Source organism: Gorilla gorilla, chromosome 1, assembly GCF_029281585.2.
Source record: "Gorilla gorilla gorilla isolate KB3781 chromosome 1, NHGRI_mGorGor1-v2.1_pri, whole genome shotgun sequence".
In the NCBI taxonomy this organism is placed as follows: Eukaryota; Metazoa; Chordata; class Mammalia; order Primates; family Hominidae; genus Gorilla; species Gorilla gorilla.
The window spans coordinates 195,201,856-195,217,314 of NC_073224.2; the positions used below are offsets into that span (position 1 = coordinate 195,201,856).

Below are 15,459 nucleotides of genomic sequence, written 5' to 3' on the forward strand. Positions count from 1 at the left end.
CTGATATGCGGGGCAGGCTGAGGGAGAGCTCTTTAGTTGTGCTCACCATCGCCCCTCCCTCCATATGCCACTCTTATCCCCCAAGGCCGTGGGTGGGTCGTTAACTGCCCCATTGCCACTGTGAGGCAGAAAACCAGCAGCGCTGTCTCAGTGCCCTAGCCTGGCCACGTAGGAACATACCTGACTTTAGACATAATCTCCGTACCTCCTCCTGTACTGTGTATCCTGGGTTCTGGGCTTTTGTTTTCCCCTGTCACAATCACTGATGCCCCCAGGGTGATGTGAAGTTAAAGGGGAACACATTTGCAATAATAGGAAAACGACAGACTGAGAAACTAATTTTTTTTTTGAGACGGAGTCTCATTCTGTGGCCCAGGCTGGTGTGCAGTGGCATGATCTCGGCTCACTGCAAGCTCCGCCTCCAGATTCAAGCAATTCTTCTGCCTCAGCCTCCCAAAATGCTGGGATTTTTGTTTTTGTTTTTGTTTTTTTGAGACAGAGTGTTTTTTTGAGCTGGAGTGCAGTGTCATGATCTTGGCTCACTGCAACCTCTGCCTCCCGGGTTCAAGCGATTCTCCTGCCTCAGAATCCTGAGTAACTGGGACTATAGGTGCCCACCACCACACCTGGCTAATTTTTGTATTTTCAGTAGAGATGGGGTTTTGCCATGTTGGCCAGGCCTGTCTCAAAATCCTGTCCTCAGGTGATCTGCCTACCTCAGCCTCCCAAAATACTGGGATTACAGACTTGAGCCACCACATCTGGCCAGAAACTGATATTAGAGGAAGCAGAATTAATAGATCTGATAGTTTGAAATAAGCATAATGGGCTAGGCGTGGTGGCTCATGCCTGTAATCCCAGCACTTTGCAAGGCTGAGGCGGGCAGATCACTTGATCTGGCCAACATGGTAAAATCCCATCTCTATTAAAAATACAAAAATTAGCCGGGTGTGGTGGCGGGCGCCTGTAATCCCAGCTACTCAGGAGGGAGGCTGAGGCAGGAGAACTGCTTGAACCCGGGAGGAAGAGATTGAAGTGAGCCAAGACTGCACCACTGCACTCCAGCCTGAGCAACAGGAGCCAAACCCCATCTCAAAAAAAGAAAAAAGAAATAAGCATAATGAACATCTTCAAAAGATAAGGAAGGATATTGTTAAGGCAGGAAGAAGCAACTGAAAATACCAGGTTTGAAAAATTTAATAGTTGAAATCCATACATGAATTGAATAGCAGAATGGTTACAGCCAAAATGAAATGAGGAGCAACAGGATCAAGGGTGAGGATTCACCCAAAAGACATCAGGAAGGGATAAAGAAAATAGGGTAGAAAACAAATGAACCAACTGTTTGTGACATACACTGTTGATGGTTAATTCAGCAGGTATTCTCAACCCCCTTCTTCCTAAATCATCTCCACATTAGAGACTGAAAAAGCTTTATAGTTACTATACTTCCTTTCCCAGACTCCCATGCAATTAGAGCTGGCCATGGGACACAGTTCTGGCCAATGAGATGTAAGCAGGAGAGTTCTGGGGCCTTGTGGGCAAGACTTGTTGTTTTTCTATTAAAAGGGAATGACAGAAAATGCTTTCCTGGTGTCATCCCTTTTTTCTTGCCTTGGACATGGGATGTTCTTTCTGGAGTTGTGACAGCTGCCTTGTGATCATGAGGCAGGAGACAGTAATTTGGTTAAAAGCCAACATGCTCAGGACAGCCAAGTACAGCAGGAAGAGCCTAAGAGGGTTCTTGATGGTTCAGTAGTTGAACCAATGCTAGCGACTACCTACTTCCATATATATACATTTTTAATTTCTATCTCCATATGTCTTTTTTTTTTTTTTTTTTTTGAGACAGAGTCTCGCTCTGTCGCCCAGGCTGGAGTGCAGTGGTGAGACCTCAGCTCACTGCAACCTCTGCCTCCTGGGTTCAAGCAATTCTCCCAAGTAGCTGGGATTACAGGCGTGTGCCACCATGCCCAGCTAATTTTTTATATTTTTAGTAGAGATGGGGTTTCACCATGTTAGCCAGGATGGTCTTGATCTCCTGACCTCCTGATCCACCTGTCTCCATACTTCTTGTTGTGTGAATAAGTTTCTACATTTCTAGAAAAAAAAGTCAAAAATGTCAAAACTGGCACAAGAAAATTTGGTAAATTTTTAGTAAAATTTTTAGTAAATTTTAGAATATTTAGTAAATGTTTTATCATTCCATTTGCTTTAATAGCTAATAAAGGAATGATAAAAAATTTTCTGGCCAGGTGCAATGGCTCATGCCTGTAACCCCAGCACTTTGGGAGGCCAAGGCAGGAGGATTGCTTGAGGTCAGAAGTTCAAGACCAGCCTGGGCAGCATAGCAAGATTTCATCTCTACAAAAAATGTAAAAATTAGCCAGCTGTGGTAGTATGCTTCTGTAGCCCTAGCTACTTGGGAGGCTGGGGCAGGAGGACTGCTTGATCCCAGGAGTTCAAGACTTCAGTGGCCCTCGATTGCACCACTGCACTCCAGCCTGGGACACAGAGCAAGACACTGTCTCAAAAAAAAAAAAAAAAAAAAAAAAAAATGCCAGGCGCAGTGGCTCACGCCTGTAATCCCAGCACTTTGAGAGGCCAAGACGGGCAGATCACGAGGTCAGGAGATTGAGACCATCCTGGCTGACAGAGTGAAACTCCCATCTCTACTAAAAATACAAAAAATTAGCCAGGCGTGGTGGTAGGCGCCTGAGTCCCAGCTACTCAGGACGCTGAGGCAGGAGAATGGCGTGAACCCGGGAGGCGGAGCTTGCAGTGAGCAGAGATCGCGCCACTGGACTCCAGCCTGGGGGACAGAGCGAGACTCTTTAAAAAAAAAAAGTGTATGATCGAATGGTAATAAACTGGATGGGTGGGGGGTTACTTGGCAAAGCCTGTTTGTTCAGATTATTCTTGGCTTCTGTGTGACATTCATTCCCTGTGGGCATAAGGCAGGACACTTGTCACTAAGGTCTTCATGGGAGAAGAGAAGGAAAAGGTCAAAAATAACTTCCTGCTTATATAGTTTTCTCAGTTTCCTTGATGGCTTAAAATACTCAGTATGCCAAGGTGCCATATTTTGGGGTATCATGTTCTAAGCCCTGACACCTCTGTAACAACTCAGAATTTCTTCTCCGGGCTTCCTTCAGGTAAGGTGAAAATAAACTTCTTGCTTGTTCAAGCTACTCTTTTAGGAGTTTTTGTTACATACTGTGGAAGGCAGAGGGATGATACAAAATTCAGTATTTGCTATGATGTGGCTTTCTTTTCTTTTCTTTTGAGGTGGAGTCTCCTGTTGCCCAGGCTGGAGTGCAGTGGTGCAGTCTCGGCTCATTGCAGCGTCCACCTCCTAGGTTCAAGCAATTCTCCTGTCTCGGCCTCCCAAGTAGCTGTGACTACATGCGCACGCCACAACGCCCAGCTAATTTTTGTATTTTTAGTAGAGACGGGGTTTCACCATGTTGGCCAGGATGGTCTCGATCTCCTGACCTCGTGATCCGCCCGCCTCGGCCTCCCAAAGTGCTGGGATTACAGGCGTGAGCCACCGCGCCAGGCCTATGAATACAATTATTTTAAAGCTTTTAACTTTTTATTTTTTTTTACTTTAAGTGCCAATTATAAAATAAAGTCACTGTCTAGTTGGACCAGGCATCTACAGTTCTGTAAATCTGGCTTCCGATTTGCCCCCTGGTGGTGGCCTAACGCCTAGAAAAAGTAACGAACTATTTAAGGTATTTCTGGAAACCGAGGGGGTGGTGACTCAGCGTCATTTACATACCCACAAGGCACTGCACACAGACCACGTCCTACTTTAAAAGGAGATTCTCCCTTTTTTCCCCTCTTTTCCTTTACCATAATAATGAAGCTCCTTTCACACAATCGTCTGAGACAAAAACAGAAGTCACTCTTTTGGGTTAATAGTAACCATTGCTAATCTAGTAGTGACCGTCCCCCGAGGACTGTGTGCAACCATTACAACACACGCTGTGGTTTCTCTTCAAATCGTATAAATCTTTCGCCTTTTACTAAAGATTTCCGTGGAGAGAAACGGTTCTGAGCTTTAAGCCAATTTTTTGAAGCCCTGTGTTGGTGGGGCTAATTAAGAGTGTTTAAAAATCAGATATAAAATTGTGTGTTTGATAAGTACGAAATAACATTTTGCTTGATCATTTATTTTGGGCTGTAGTGGTATGGGTGTGGCTTTTTTATTTTTTTGGAAGTGGGGTTTTAGACTAGGCTGTAGTGAGCAATCTTTGCCTGCCGGCGTCAAGGGATTTTCCTGCTTCAGTCCCTGCTAATTTTTGTATATTAATAGAGGTGGGGATTTACCACATTGGCCAGGCTGATCTGCCCGCCTTGGCCTCCCAAAGTGCTGGGATTACAAGCATGAGCCACCGTGCGAAGATTTTGTTTTGTTTTGTGTTTTTGTTTTGTTTTGTTTTTAATTAACTTATTCTAGAAACGGTCTCACTGTGTCACTCAGTCTGGAGTGCAGTGGCACGATTATAGCTCACTGCAGCCTTAAACTCCTGGCCTCAAGTGATCCACCCACCTTAGCCTCCCGTGAGCCACCGCTTCCCGCTTGGCCAGTTTAGTTTTTAAAGGGTTTTTTTTTTTTTTTTTTTTTTTTTTAAATTATGATCACTTTAGCCCAGTGGTTCCTAGATTTTTGGATTTCCCAATTATTAAAATTTCCGAAAAAGTTCTGGGGTACTATTTTTTTTACCATTATACAAAAGAAAACATTTCAAGACTAAAAACTAAAACCAAACAATGACCAAAAAGAAAAAAAAGACTAAAAACTAAAAACGACTTGATCTCTCAGCCTGACGCGGTGGACGCGGTAGCTCACCTGTAATCCCAGCACTTTGGGAGGCCAAGGCGGGTGGATCACTTGAGGTTAGGAGTTCAAGACTAGCCTGGCCAACATGATGATATCCCGTCTCTACTAAAAACACAAAAATTGGCTGGGCGTGGGCATGGCGGCAGGCGCCTGTAATCCCAGCTACTTGGGAGGCTGAGGCAGAGAATCGCTTGAACCCAGGAGGCGGAGGTTGCAGTGAGCCGAGATTGCGCCACTGCACTCCAGCCTGGGAGACAGAGTGAGACTCCGTCTCAAAAAATAAAATAAAATAAAATAAAATAAAATAAAATAAAATAAAATAAAAAAATAAGGCCAGGCGCGGTGGCTCCTGTAATCCCAGCACTTTGGGAGGCCGATGCGGGTGGATCACGAGGTCAGGAGTTCAAGACCAGCCTGGCCAACATGGTGAAACCCCATCTCTACTAAAAATACAAAAATTAGCCGGGCGTGGTAGCGCATGCCTGTAATCCCAGCTACTTGGGAGGCTGAGGCAGGAGAATCTCTTGAACCCGGGAGGCGGAGGTTGCAGTGAGCCGAGACTGCGTCACTGCACTCCAGCCTGGCAAAAGAGCGAGACTCCGTCTCAAAAATAAATAAATTAAATAAATAAATAAATAAATAAATAAAATAAACAAAAATAAAATAGGAAATCCATTTAGCTTTAAAGAAAACATAACAACAAAACATAAATATATTTTGTTAACTTTTCTCTCCTCTGTAGGTACAAAAAGAGGAAAGCTGAGGCTCAAAATAAGTTTGGGGAAAGCAGAACTGCCTTAGACCAACAATGTCAGGGCTGGTGATGCCCTCTTGTGGCATCCTGGAGAATTACTGCCATCTGACTTCATTTCCTCCGACTTGGAGGGACTATTCCCTCACAATACCTCAGTCACTGATTCATGCATGCTAGGTATTGTCCTAACAGTATCCCTGTCCTCGTGGAGTTTACAGTCAGGTGGAGGACATACAATTAATAAACATAATAAGGTAATGCTATGGAAAAAAATAGCACAGTAAGGTGGGAGGGGAGGTGGTGAGTATAGAGAGTGGTAGTGTGCATTGCAATTTTAAAAAGAGTAGGCCTTCTTGTAGAGTTGAAGGGAGATGGGGGAGTGAGCCCTGTGGATATATGGGATGGAGTTCTAGGCAGAATGAACAGTCAGTACAATAGCGTTGAGACAAGAGCTTGTTTGCCAATTTCTTTTTTTCTTTTTCTTTTTTTGAGACGGCGTCTTGCTCTGTCGCCCACGCTGGATGGAGTGCAGTGGCACGATCTCGGCTCACTGCAAGCTCCGCCTCCCGGGTTCACGCCATTCTCCTACCTCAGCCTCCCGAGTAGCTGGGACTACAGGCGCCCGCCACCACGCCCGGCTAAGTTTTTGTATTTTTAGTAGAGATGGGGTTTCACTGTGTTAGCCAGGATGGTCTCCATCTCTTGACCTCGTGATCCGCCCACCTTGGCCTCCCAAAGTTCTGGGATTACAGGCGTGAGCTACCGCGCCCGGCCTCTTTGCCAATTAAAAAAAAAAAAAAAAAAAAAAAAAAAAGAACCAGCAAGGGAGTCCAGTGTGTCTGGAGCAGAGTGAAGGACAGACAGAGGCAGAAGAGTTTAGAGAGGTGATGGGAAACCTGAGCACCTAGGGTCTTCATTCAGCGAAATGGGGAGCCCTCCAAGGTTTGAGCCCAGTGATTGATAGAATCTGAAGCTTAAAAGGATAACCCTGGCTGTCGTATTAAAAAGAGAACAGGTATTGACTGGGCACAGTGGTTCACGCCTGTAATCCCAGTACTTTGGGAGGCTGAAGTGAGTGGATAATTTGAGGTCAGGAGTTCGAGACCAGCTTGGCCAACATGGTGAACTCCTGTTTCTACTAAAAATACAAAAATTAGCTAGGCGTGGTGGCGGAAGCCTGTAATCCTAGCTACTCGGGAGGCTGAGGCAGGAGAATTGCTTGAGCCCAGGAGGTGGTGGGTGCCAGTGAGCCTAGATCGCACCACTGCACTCCAGCCTGGGTGACAGAGTGACATTTCATCTCAAAAAAAAAAAGAAACTAAAAGAAAAGAGAACAGGAAGAGGGAGAAAAGCAGAATAACGTTGAAGAGAGATGATAGTGGCTCAGCCCAGAGTATTAGCAATAGAGGTAGTGAGATATGGTTGGATTCTGGATGTATTTGGAAGATAGAGCCAACAGACATAATACATATGGGTGCTAAAGACGGACATTAAAAAGCACTCCACTATTTTGTTTTGTTTTATAGGAAGGATGAGTTGCCATGAGTTGAATTGGGGAAAGTGGCACGGGATTAGGAGTTCAGTTTTAGACACGATGAGGTGGAAATATTTAGCTGGAAATAGAAATGTAGGAGTCATTGGCCTATAATGATATTTAAAGTTCTGAGACAGGATGAAATCAGCAGGGTGTAAAAGCAGATAGAAGAGACTCCAGACCAGGAGCCCTGCCTCACTCCAACTTGAATGAGACTGGATTGAAGAGGAGAAATCTTCAAAAGAAAAAACAACACCATGCACACTCAGGCCAGGCACAGTGGCTCATGCCTACAATCCCAGCACTTTGGGAGGCCAAGGCAGGAGGATCACTTGAGCCCAGGAGTTGGAGACCAGCCTGGACAACATAGTGAGACCTCGTCTCTACAAAAAAAGAAAAAAATATTAGCCGAATGTGGTCGTGGTGCACATCTGTAGTCCCAGCTACTCCGGAGGCTGAGGCATGAGAATTGCTTGAGCCTGGGAAGCAGAGGTTGCAGTGAGTCGAGATTGCACCCCTGCACTCCAGCCTGAGCAACAGAGACCCTGTCTAAAAAAAAAAAAAAAAAAAAAAAAAAAATCTGGGTGTGGTGGCTCACGCCTGTAATCCCAGCACTTTGGGAGGCTGAGGCGGGCAGATCATGAGGTCAGGAGGTCGAGACCAGCCTGGCTAAGATGGTGAAACCCCATCTCTACTAAAAATACAAAAGTTAGCTGGGTTTGGTAGTGCGTGCCTGTAGTCCCAGCTACTCAGGAGGCTGAGGTTGCAGTGAGCCGAGATTGTGCCACTGCACTCCAGCCTGGTGACACAGTGAGACTCCGTCTCAAAAAAAAAAAAAAAAAAGACTATGCACACTCCAGCCCCTCCTGGAAGAACCCAACTTTTTCCAGAAATCCTCAACCCAGTCTCCACCTACCTGCCCTAAGATCCCTTGAGACTCCCCCTTTACCAGGCCCCTCCCCCTGGGAGAAGGTGCTTTGAGCATGAGCTCCCCTTCCTCCATTCCTATGATGTAAGGTTTTCTTCTTGGTCACTTTGCAAGCTGGGGACCTCTGGCCAGCAATGCCCTGCCAGGTCTCACTTGCCAGGCTACCTGCTGCAGGAGATGGCCTTTACTTGCTGCAGGAGACGACCCACCCACTCAGTCCAGTTGGCGGAGTCTAGCTTATGCACTGGTTCCCAAGTTCTCGTCCCACGAGCCCAAGAAGAATGAGGATGCACTGGCAATTGAAGAGTGAGCAAGGTGGGGTTTTACTGAGTGATAAAACAGCTTTCGGTGGCTGTGGGGGGTGGTCCCCCTACCTGAAAGTGGGAAAGTCCCCCTAATATGGCTGAGTCCAGGGCTTCTATGGGCTCAGAATGGGGGAAGGGCAGGCCATAGGTAGTATTGGAAAAGGCAACATTCAATTGGTTAAAAGGCATTATTCAGAAAGAATCAATCAGGAAAGGGCAGGCAAACAGAAACAGAAGTTCTCACTCTGGGTTGTGGGTTTCATCCAGGACCAGCAGTCGGTCTTTCAGCCTTCAGGCTGTTTTTGGTTTGAAGATGGGGTTCACTGGGCACCCACCCCTATCTGCCTAGGCATTTGGCTGCCTCCTGTTGCTATCTCCTAGATCAATGAATAAAGCTTCTGCTCTGCTTTATGGAACCTGGCCTTGTTCTATTGGTGCAAATGGTTCCAGGCAAGGAAAGGACCCATTAGGATCAAACGACCCCCTTTAATGTCTGTAACAACCGGAGAAAAACCAGGTAGGTAGGGTGTTCTGGAGGAAAGGGCGCATAGGCCATCAGGGAGTGGAGGTGAGGCCCTCTATTCAGGCTATGCCCTTGAACCTTCCAGGGTGTTGGTGGCCCTTCCCTCTGGATCTGCTTTTTTTTTTTTTTTTTTTTTTTTGAGAATGAGTCTCACTCTGTCGCCCAGGAGGCTGGAGTGCAGTTGTGTGATCTTGGCTCACTGCAGCCTCTACCTCCCGGGTTGAAGTGATTCTCCTGCCTCAGCCTCCCAAGTAGCTGGGATTACAAGTGTGTGCCACCACACCCAGCTAATTTTTTATTTTTTATTAGTAGAGACGGAGTTTGACCCTGTTGGCCAGGCTGGTCTCGAACTCCTGACCTCAGGCGATCCGCCCACCTCAGCCTCCCAAAGTGCCAGGATTACAGGCGTGAGCCACCGTGCCCGGCCTGTTTTTGTGATGGGGTCTTGCTTTGTTGTCCATGATGGCTTCCAACTCTTGGGCTCAAGAGATCCTCTTCCTTCAGCCTGCAGAGTAGCTAGGATTACAGGTGCAAGCCACCGTCCTAAACTTGGACCTGCTTTTTAAGTTGAGGAGCACAGGCACCACAATCTAGCATCATAGCTCTCACTTGACCTCCCTTCCCCCTCCACACACACAAAGAACAGACAGGTATCAAGGCTGTTTATTGACTCTTAGCCAGCGGCTCTCCCTCTGCCCCTCTGGGGTGCCTAATCCCCGTCTCCCCCCTGGAGCCAAGTGGAGTGGCTCTGAGCTTGACCCCAGGCGCCTCCTCTTGCCAGGCTTCCCTGCCCCGCAGCCTTGGCCTTCCTGGTTTGCCACAGGGGCTGTTACTCCTTTGATTCTACATCCTCCTCGAAGTGTGTTAGGTAGGCCATCTGAGCCGAATCACGCGAACCATAGAGAGTGTTCATGCTGTAGGAGCTGCCATAGAGGCACAGGGCTGCAGGCAGGAAAGGCGGGCGTGAGGCTGTGCTGGCGGCGCCTGCGCCCGGCTTCCCTCGTCCCACACTCACCTTTGGTAACATTGACTGTGTTGGCCGCCAAGATGTCCGCCTGAATGCTGTCTATTTTCATGTACAAGTCCTCAGCGTTGCTCTGAGGACAGGAGCAAGGGGGACCCGGCTGGGGTGCCAGGGCAGTCTGGACTTGGAGTTGGGCTTGGCAGAGGGATGTTGCAGGTGGGGGGCGGGTCGGCAGCCTGACCGAAAGGGCAGGAAAGGGAACAGGAAGGTGGCGGGTGGAGGAGCCTAGGCCAGAGCAGTCCCTCCTGCAGCTGGTGGCCAGGTCCACTCTGCATGTGGCGCGCTCCAGGATGGGGACTGTGTGAAGGGGCATCACACTGTCCGAGCCGCCATCTGCTCATTGCGGCGGGGCAGGAAGGGCGCACTTACCAGGAAGAGCTGGTAGAGTTCCTCCCCCATGCACTTGCGCACGTGCTCCGCCACCAAGGGGAACATCTGCACGAAGCACTGCGCCGCGCGGGCGGGGCGGCGTGACTGCGGGGGCGACGGGGCTGCGGGTGCCGCCTCCCTTCCCGCCCCCTAACCAGCCGCCGCGCGCACCTCCAGCGTGAGGCTGGCCAGCCGCTGGCTGTTGCTGTGGTCCGTGTTGCCCATGGCGGCCATTAGGCCACGCACCACGCGCAGGTACAGCAGCTCCTCGGCGATGCTCATGTCGTTGCGCGCCAGGACCCTGGGCCGGGGGTTCGGGCTGGGGCAACGCCCTGGGGCTCACCCTGCGCACACCCCCGCCCACCCGGCGCACGGAGCGCTCCCGGGGCCCGCCGGCAGCGCCAAGCCAGGCTTGCTGCAGCTACCCACTAACCCCTGCCCGCTTACCCGATGGCCTTGGCGGCCGCGGCCTGCTGCAAAAACATCGGCAGGCTGGGGGTGAGCTGGAGAACCGAGGGGTCTGAGGAGGGGGCAGCCATGAGGCAAGAGACCGCCCTCCCGTGGCCCAGGCAGCCCCATTTGAGCAGGTCCTTACCACTGAGGATCTTGGCCTGCAGTTTGGAGGTCTCCTTGACCGACGGTATCAGCAGTGCCACGAGGCCCTTGAGCAGCGCCTGGCGCACATCGTAACCGACCAGGTCCTTGATCAACTCGATGGCTGCGGAAGGGCAGAGGTGCTGGAGAGAGGCCCCAGGCCCCTCCGCCACCGAGGAAGCAAAGAACCCTGTGAACCAAGTCGCCACTCGTCACTGTCCTCCTCTTTTACTGATCAGCACTGTGCAGGGCGTGGGGGAGCTGGGAAGGCGAACCTCAGTTGAAGAGCAGGAGGAGAGGGCTGAAGGGGGAGGAGGAAGGGTTGGATGGTGAGCCCACCTGTCGAGGCGGCCTAGGATGTCAGCGCTGGAGGCTGAGACCCCAGAGAGGTGGGCCTTCGCCTTGGAGGAATCCAGGTTTCATGGAGGAGGGAAGGGCTGGGTCTTTACAGGAAGACAAGATGGAGAAAGACAAGGGGTGAGAGGGAGACAAAGTGGGTGGGAGACTTGTGGCAGGAAATGAGAAAGGGGAAGGAAGGTAGGCGGCAGTTTAGAGAAACTCTCCTTTTAACCATCATTGAGCCCTCTCCACCAGGCAGGGTGCCAGGCTTTCCATACAGCACCTGTGGAAGCTCACCAGAACCAGATGAGGTTCACTTCCCCATTTTACCTTTGCCGAAATTAGACACAGAGAGGTAAACCACTTTGCCTAAGTTACACAGCTAGGAAGTGATGAAAGCAGAAGGAGGGGAGGATTTGGTTAGGAAGGAGAAGGGGACTAGAATTTATGGAGGGCATTTCCTGCAGGGCTTTCCTGTAGATATTTTACAGGCAGTCATTCATTCAGTCCAGCATTCACTCAGTCTTTCGGCACGGCTGCACGTGAACGCCTATGGTGCCAGGCGCGGCATTGGGTGTTGAGGATACAGACTGAATTCATTCATTCGACCAACCCTCCTTAAGCGTGCACTAACAGGCAGCGATGATATGGTGACAGGTGCTGTGGAAGGAGTCAGTGATTGGGCTGTGGGAGCACAAGAGAAAATCGGCAAGGATTGAATGTTTTTGTAAAGAAGAGAAAGGAACCACAGAGCTAGAGGGGGCAGGAGGAGAAGGAGATGCTAAGATGATGGCACACCAGCGTAAATGCTATCTTTTTTTTTTTTTTTTTTGAGACAGAGCCTCACTCTGTCGCCCAGGCTGGAGTGCAGTGGCACGATCTCGGCTCACTGCAACCTCCGCCTCCTGGGTTCAAGCAATTCTCCTGCCTCAGCCTCCCGAGTAGGCTGGGATTACAGGCGCCCGCCACCACACCCGGCTAATTTTTGTGGTTTTTTTTTGTATTTTTAGTAGAGATGGGGTTTCACCATCTTGGCCAGGCTGGTCTTGAACTTCTGACCTCATGATCCACCCGCCTCGGCCTCCCAAAGTGCTGGGATTGCAGGCATGAGCCACTGGGCCCGGTGGGCCCAGCCAGTAAATGCTAGTATTTTTGTTTGTTTGTTTGTTTTCTTGAGACAGAGTTTCACTGTCATCACTCAGGCCGGAGTGCAATCGCTCACTGCAACCTCTGCCTCCCGGGTTCAAGCGATACTCCTGCCTCAGCCTCCTGGGAAGCTGGGATTACAGGCGTCTGCCACCACGCCCGGCTGATTTTTGTATTTAGTAGAGACAGGGTTTCACCATGTTGGCAAGGCTGGTCTTGAACTCCTGACCTCAGGTGATCCACCTGCCTCGGCCTCCCAAAGTGCTGGGATTACAGGCATGAGCCACCACGCCTGGACTTTTTTTTAAATTTAAATATTTTTTTTCTGAGACAAGGTCTTACTCTGTCGTCCAGGCTGGTCTTGAACTCCTGGGCTCAAGCGATCCTCCTACCTCTGCCTCCTTAAGTGCAGGGATTACAGGTGTGAGTCACTGTGCACCCGGCACTGCTACTCTGAACACATGTGGCTACATGGAAGACAGGACTTGGCCATGTGCTCTCCCCAGCTCAGTAGTCAAGTGCCTCTCTCCATTTACTGGTAAGAGAGAGAGGGTTTAGGGGAACTCTTGTTCCGGCGCTCAGCTCATTTGCATCCCAGAATGCAATGTAGATACGAGAATTATTACCAGGGTTATCTGTTTGAATAATAATATTTAAACTTTTTTTCTTTGTCAGGAGATTTTACCCAGTGAGAACATGTTTAGGACACTTTTCTACAGTGGAAGAAAAGCTTCTGTCTGCAGGTCCAAAGGCACCGTAAGTATAGGGAGACCAGTCAATAGCTGCGAAGCCAGGCTAAAAGAACAATAGGTAGTCTCTGATTTCTCTTCATAACGAATAAATCTTTCGCCTTTTACTAAAGATTTCCGTGGAGAGAAACAATTGTGAGTTTATGGTCAAATTTTTTGAAGTCCTGCTTAAACGGGGCTAAGTTTTCTGTTGCTAAAGATAGGTGTGTGGGGGTGGTGTTTCATGCTTGTTGGTTTTTATGCTTTGGGAGGTTAGGGTAGCTTCACAAAGTAACTTAGTGTGTTGGCCAGTATCAGTAGTTCCAGCTACTTGGTAAGGCTGAGGTAGGTTAAAGGTTGGAGGATTGTTTGAGCTTGGGGAGTTAAGACTGTGGTGAAGGAATATGTCGCTACACTCCAACCTGGGCAGGACAGCAAGACGCTATCTCTGTCTCTTATCAGGCCACTGGGCCCAGAGTCTTCCTTTTTTGTTGTTGTTTTTTTTTTTGAGATGGGGCCTCTCTCTGTCACCCAGGTTGTAGTGGAGTGTTGTGGTCGCGGCTCACTACAACCTCCATCTCCCATGCTCAAGCAATCCTCCCACCTCAGCCTCATAAGCCTGGTTAATTTTGTGTACTTTTTGTAGTGCCTGGCCTACTGTCATATTTTTTTAGCTTCTTGTAAACATTTAGGAAGCTAAATGTTTATAAGATTCTTTTTTTTTTTTTTAAAGAAAACCTAGTTTTTGACAGTCTGTATCTAATAATTTGGCTGAAGTCTTGTGAGTCTTTCTAGTGTGCTAGTTCCAATTTATAGTGACGACTTTGTGTGCATGATTATCTTATACTTTGGACTGGTCTCATATTTGAAAAATTAAGTGTAGGAAAAACTTAAGAGTTAGGATGATGATACTTTCTTCCAGAGATAGTTTTCTTTTGTTTTTATCAGGTACCTGGGGGCACAAACAATTCTGGACTACCTTTGTCCACATTCAACACTTGAGGTTCTCTGGACCACCTGGTAGTTATATAATCCATACAAGACCACCTGAGGGCCGGCTTACTTTTGGCCCACCTTGACCTTGAGGGTACTGTCTTCTGGGGTCCACCTTAAAGTATGTATGCTAGAGGTATCAGACTTCCCACCGAGAGCAGAATCTCGGTGCCTTCTCTTTCTTTTGCCCTTTTTTTGTTTTGTTTTGTTTTGAGATGGAGTTTCACTCTGTCACCCAGGCTGGAGTACAGTGGTACGATCTCGGCTCACTGCAGCTTCCACCTCCTGGGTTCAAGGGATTCTCCTGCCTCAGCCTCCCGAGTAGCTGGGATTACAGGTGCGCACCACCACGCCTGGCTAATTTTTGTATTTTTTAGTAGAGACAGGGTTTCACTATGTTGGCCAGGCTGGTCTTGAACTCCTGACCTCAAGTGATCCACCTGCCTCGGCCTCCGAAAGTGCTGGGATTACAGGTGTGAGCCACCATGCCCGGCCTGAGAAGTCTTCTTTATCTGGCTATTGCTACTCATTCTTCTAGGCTCAGCTGAGAAATCAACTTTCAGGAAGCTGCCCCTGGCCTGCTCTCCTCTGCCTTCACTCTTCACTCAGGAGTAGATGTCCTATGTCTCTGATCCCGTAGCACCGTATAGAATTCTTGCTATAGAATTCTAGTACCATCCACTAAATGGTCTCCTCACTAGTGTGTGAACTCCAGTGAACACATCTGACACATCTCACTTCTGTTTACCTAGAGCCTGAAACCATTCCATGTACACAATGCATGCTCCATACATCTTGTTGAAAAGACCTCATTGGATTCTGCATTCCAACAGGCTAGGCTTGGGTCATGGCAGTCTAGGACCACGCTTAGAAACCACCAGCCTGGTGGTGGATGACCCCAGAGGAGGCTCTGCAGTGGCCACTGTGGTCCTCATTCACACAGCTACAGAACTCTCCTAGCTTGAATCTTGGACAGGCTGGAGAGCCAGAACTGCGGCAGCTGTCTCCCCGTATACCCCATGGCCAACTTTTTTTTTTTTTTTTTTTCTTGAGACAGAGTTTTGCTCTTGTTGCCCAGGCTGGAGTGCAATGGCACGATCTTGGCTCACTGCAACCTCTGCCTCATGGATTCAAGCGATTCTCCTGCCTCAGCCTCCCAAGTAGCTGGGATTATAGGCGCCCGCCACCACGCCTGCCTAATTTTTTTGTATTTTTAGTAGAGACGGGGTTTCACCGTGTTGGCCAGGCTGGTCTCTAACTCCTGTCCTCAGGTGATCCACCCACCTTGGCCTCCCAAAGTGTTGGGATTACAGGCATGAGCCACTGCACCTGGCCCCATGGCCAACTTTGAGAGTGCTTTGAAGCCAGGACCT

General features: G+C 48.8%; 1 protein-coding gene and 2 non-coding genes across 8 annotated transcripts in view; 2 read left to right on the top strand and 1 right to left on the bottom strand.

Annotated features, from left to right (window-relative positions):
- The first annotated feature begins 3,987 nt into the window (after window positions 1–3,987).
- Window positions 3,988–4,103, top strand: LOC115932094 (U5 spliceosomal RNA). The gene has a single exon (XR_004068439.1). It is a non-coding gene; the product is annotated as a U5 spliceosomal RNA (small nuclear RNA).
- Window positions 4,104–9,542: 5,439 nt separating this feature from the next.
- The window catches only part of ARMH1 (armadillo like helical domain containing 1), a 52,337-nt gene continuing 46,420 nt past the window's right edge, over window positions 9,543–15,459 (bottom strand). For 2 of the 6 annotated variants that reach the window (XM_055347225.1, XM_055347220.1), the window contains 6 exons: window positions 10,882–11,070; window positions 10,734–10,806; window positions 10,458–10,605; window positions 10,287–10,364; window positions 9,909–9,990; window positions 9,543–9,835 (listed from right to left, as the gene is read on the bottom strand). In XM_055347225.1, coding sequence (XP_055203200.1) covers window positions 9,723–9,835; window positions 9,909–9,990; window positions 10,287–10,364; window positions 10,458–10,605; window positions 10,734–10,806; window positions 10,882–11,070 — 683 coding nt within the window. In that variant the 3' untranslated portion in view covers window positions 9,543–9,722. The remainder of the gene's footprint in view (window positions 9,836–9,908; window positions 9,991–10,286; window positions 10,365–10,457; window positions 10,606–10,733; window positions 10,807–10,881; window positions 11,071–15,459) is intronic. The other 4 variants (XM_019017230.3, XM_055347237.1, XM_055347234.1 and 1 more) reach the window with 4 other exon arrangements.
- On the top strand, window positions 13,178–13,294 carry LOC115932100 (U5 spliceosomal RNA). Its single transcript, XR_004068443.2, has one exon. It is a non-coding gene; the product is annotated as a U5 spliceosomal RNA (small nuclear RNA).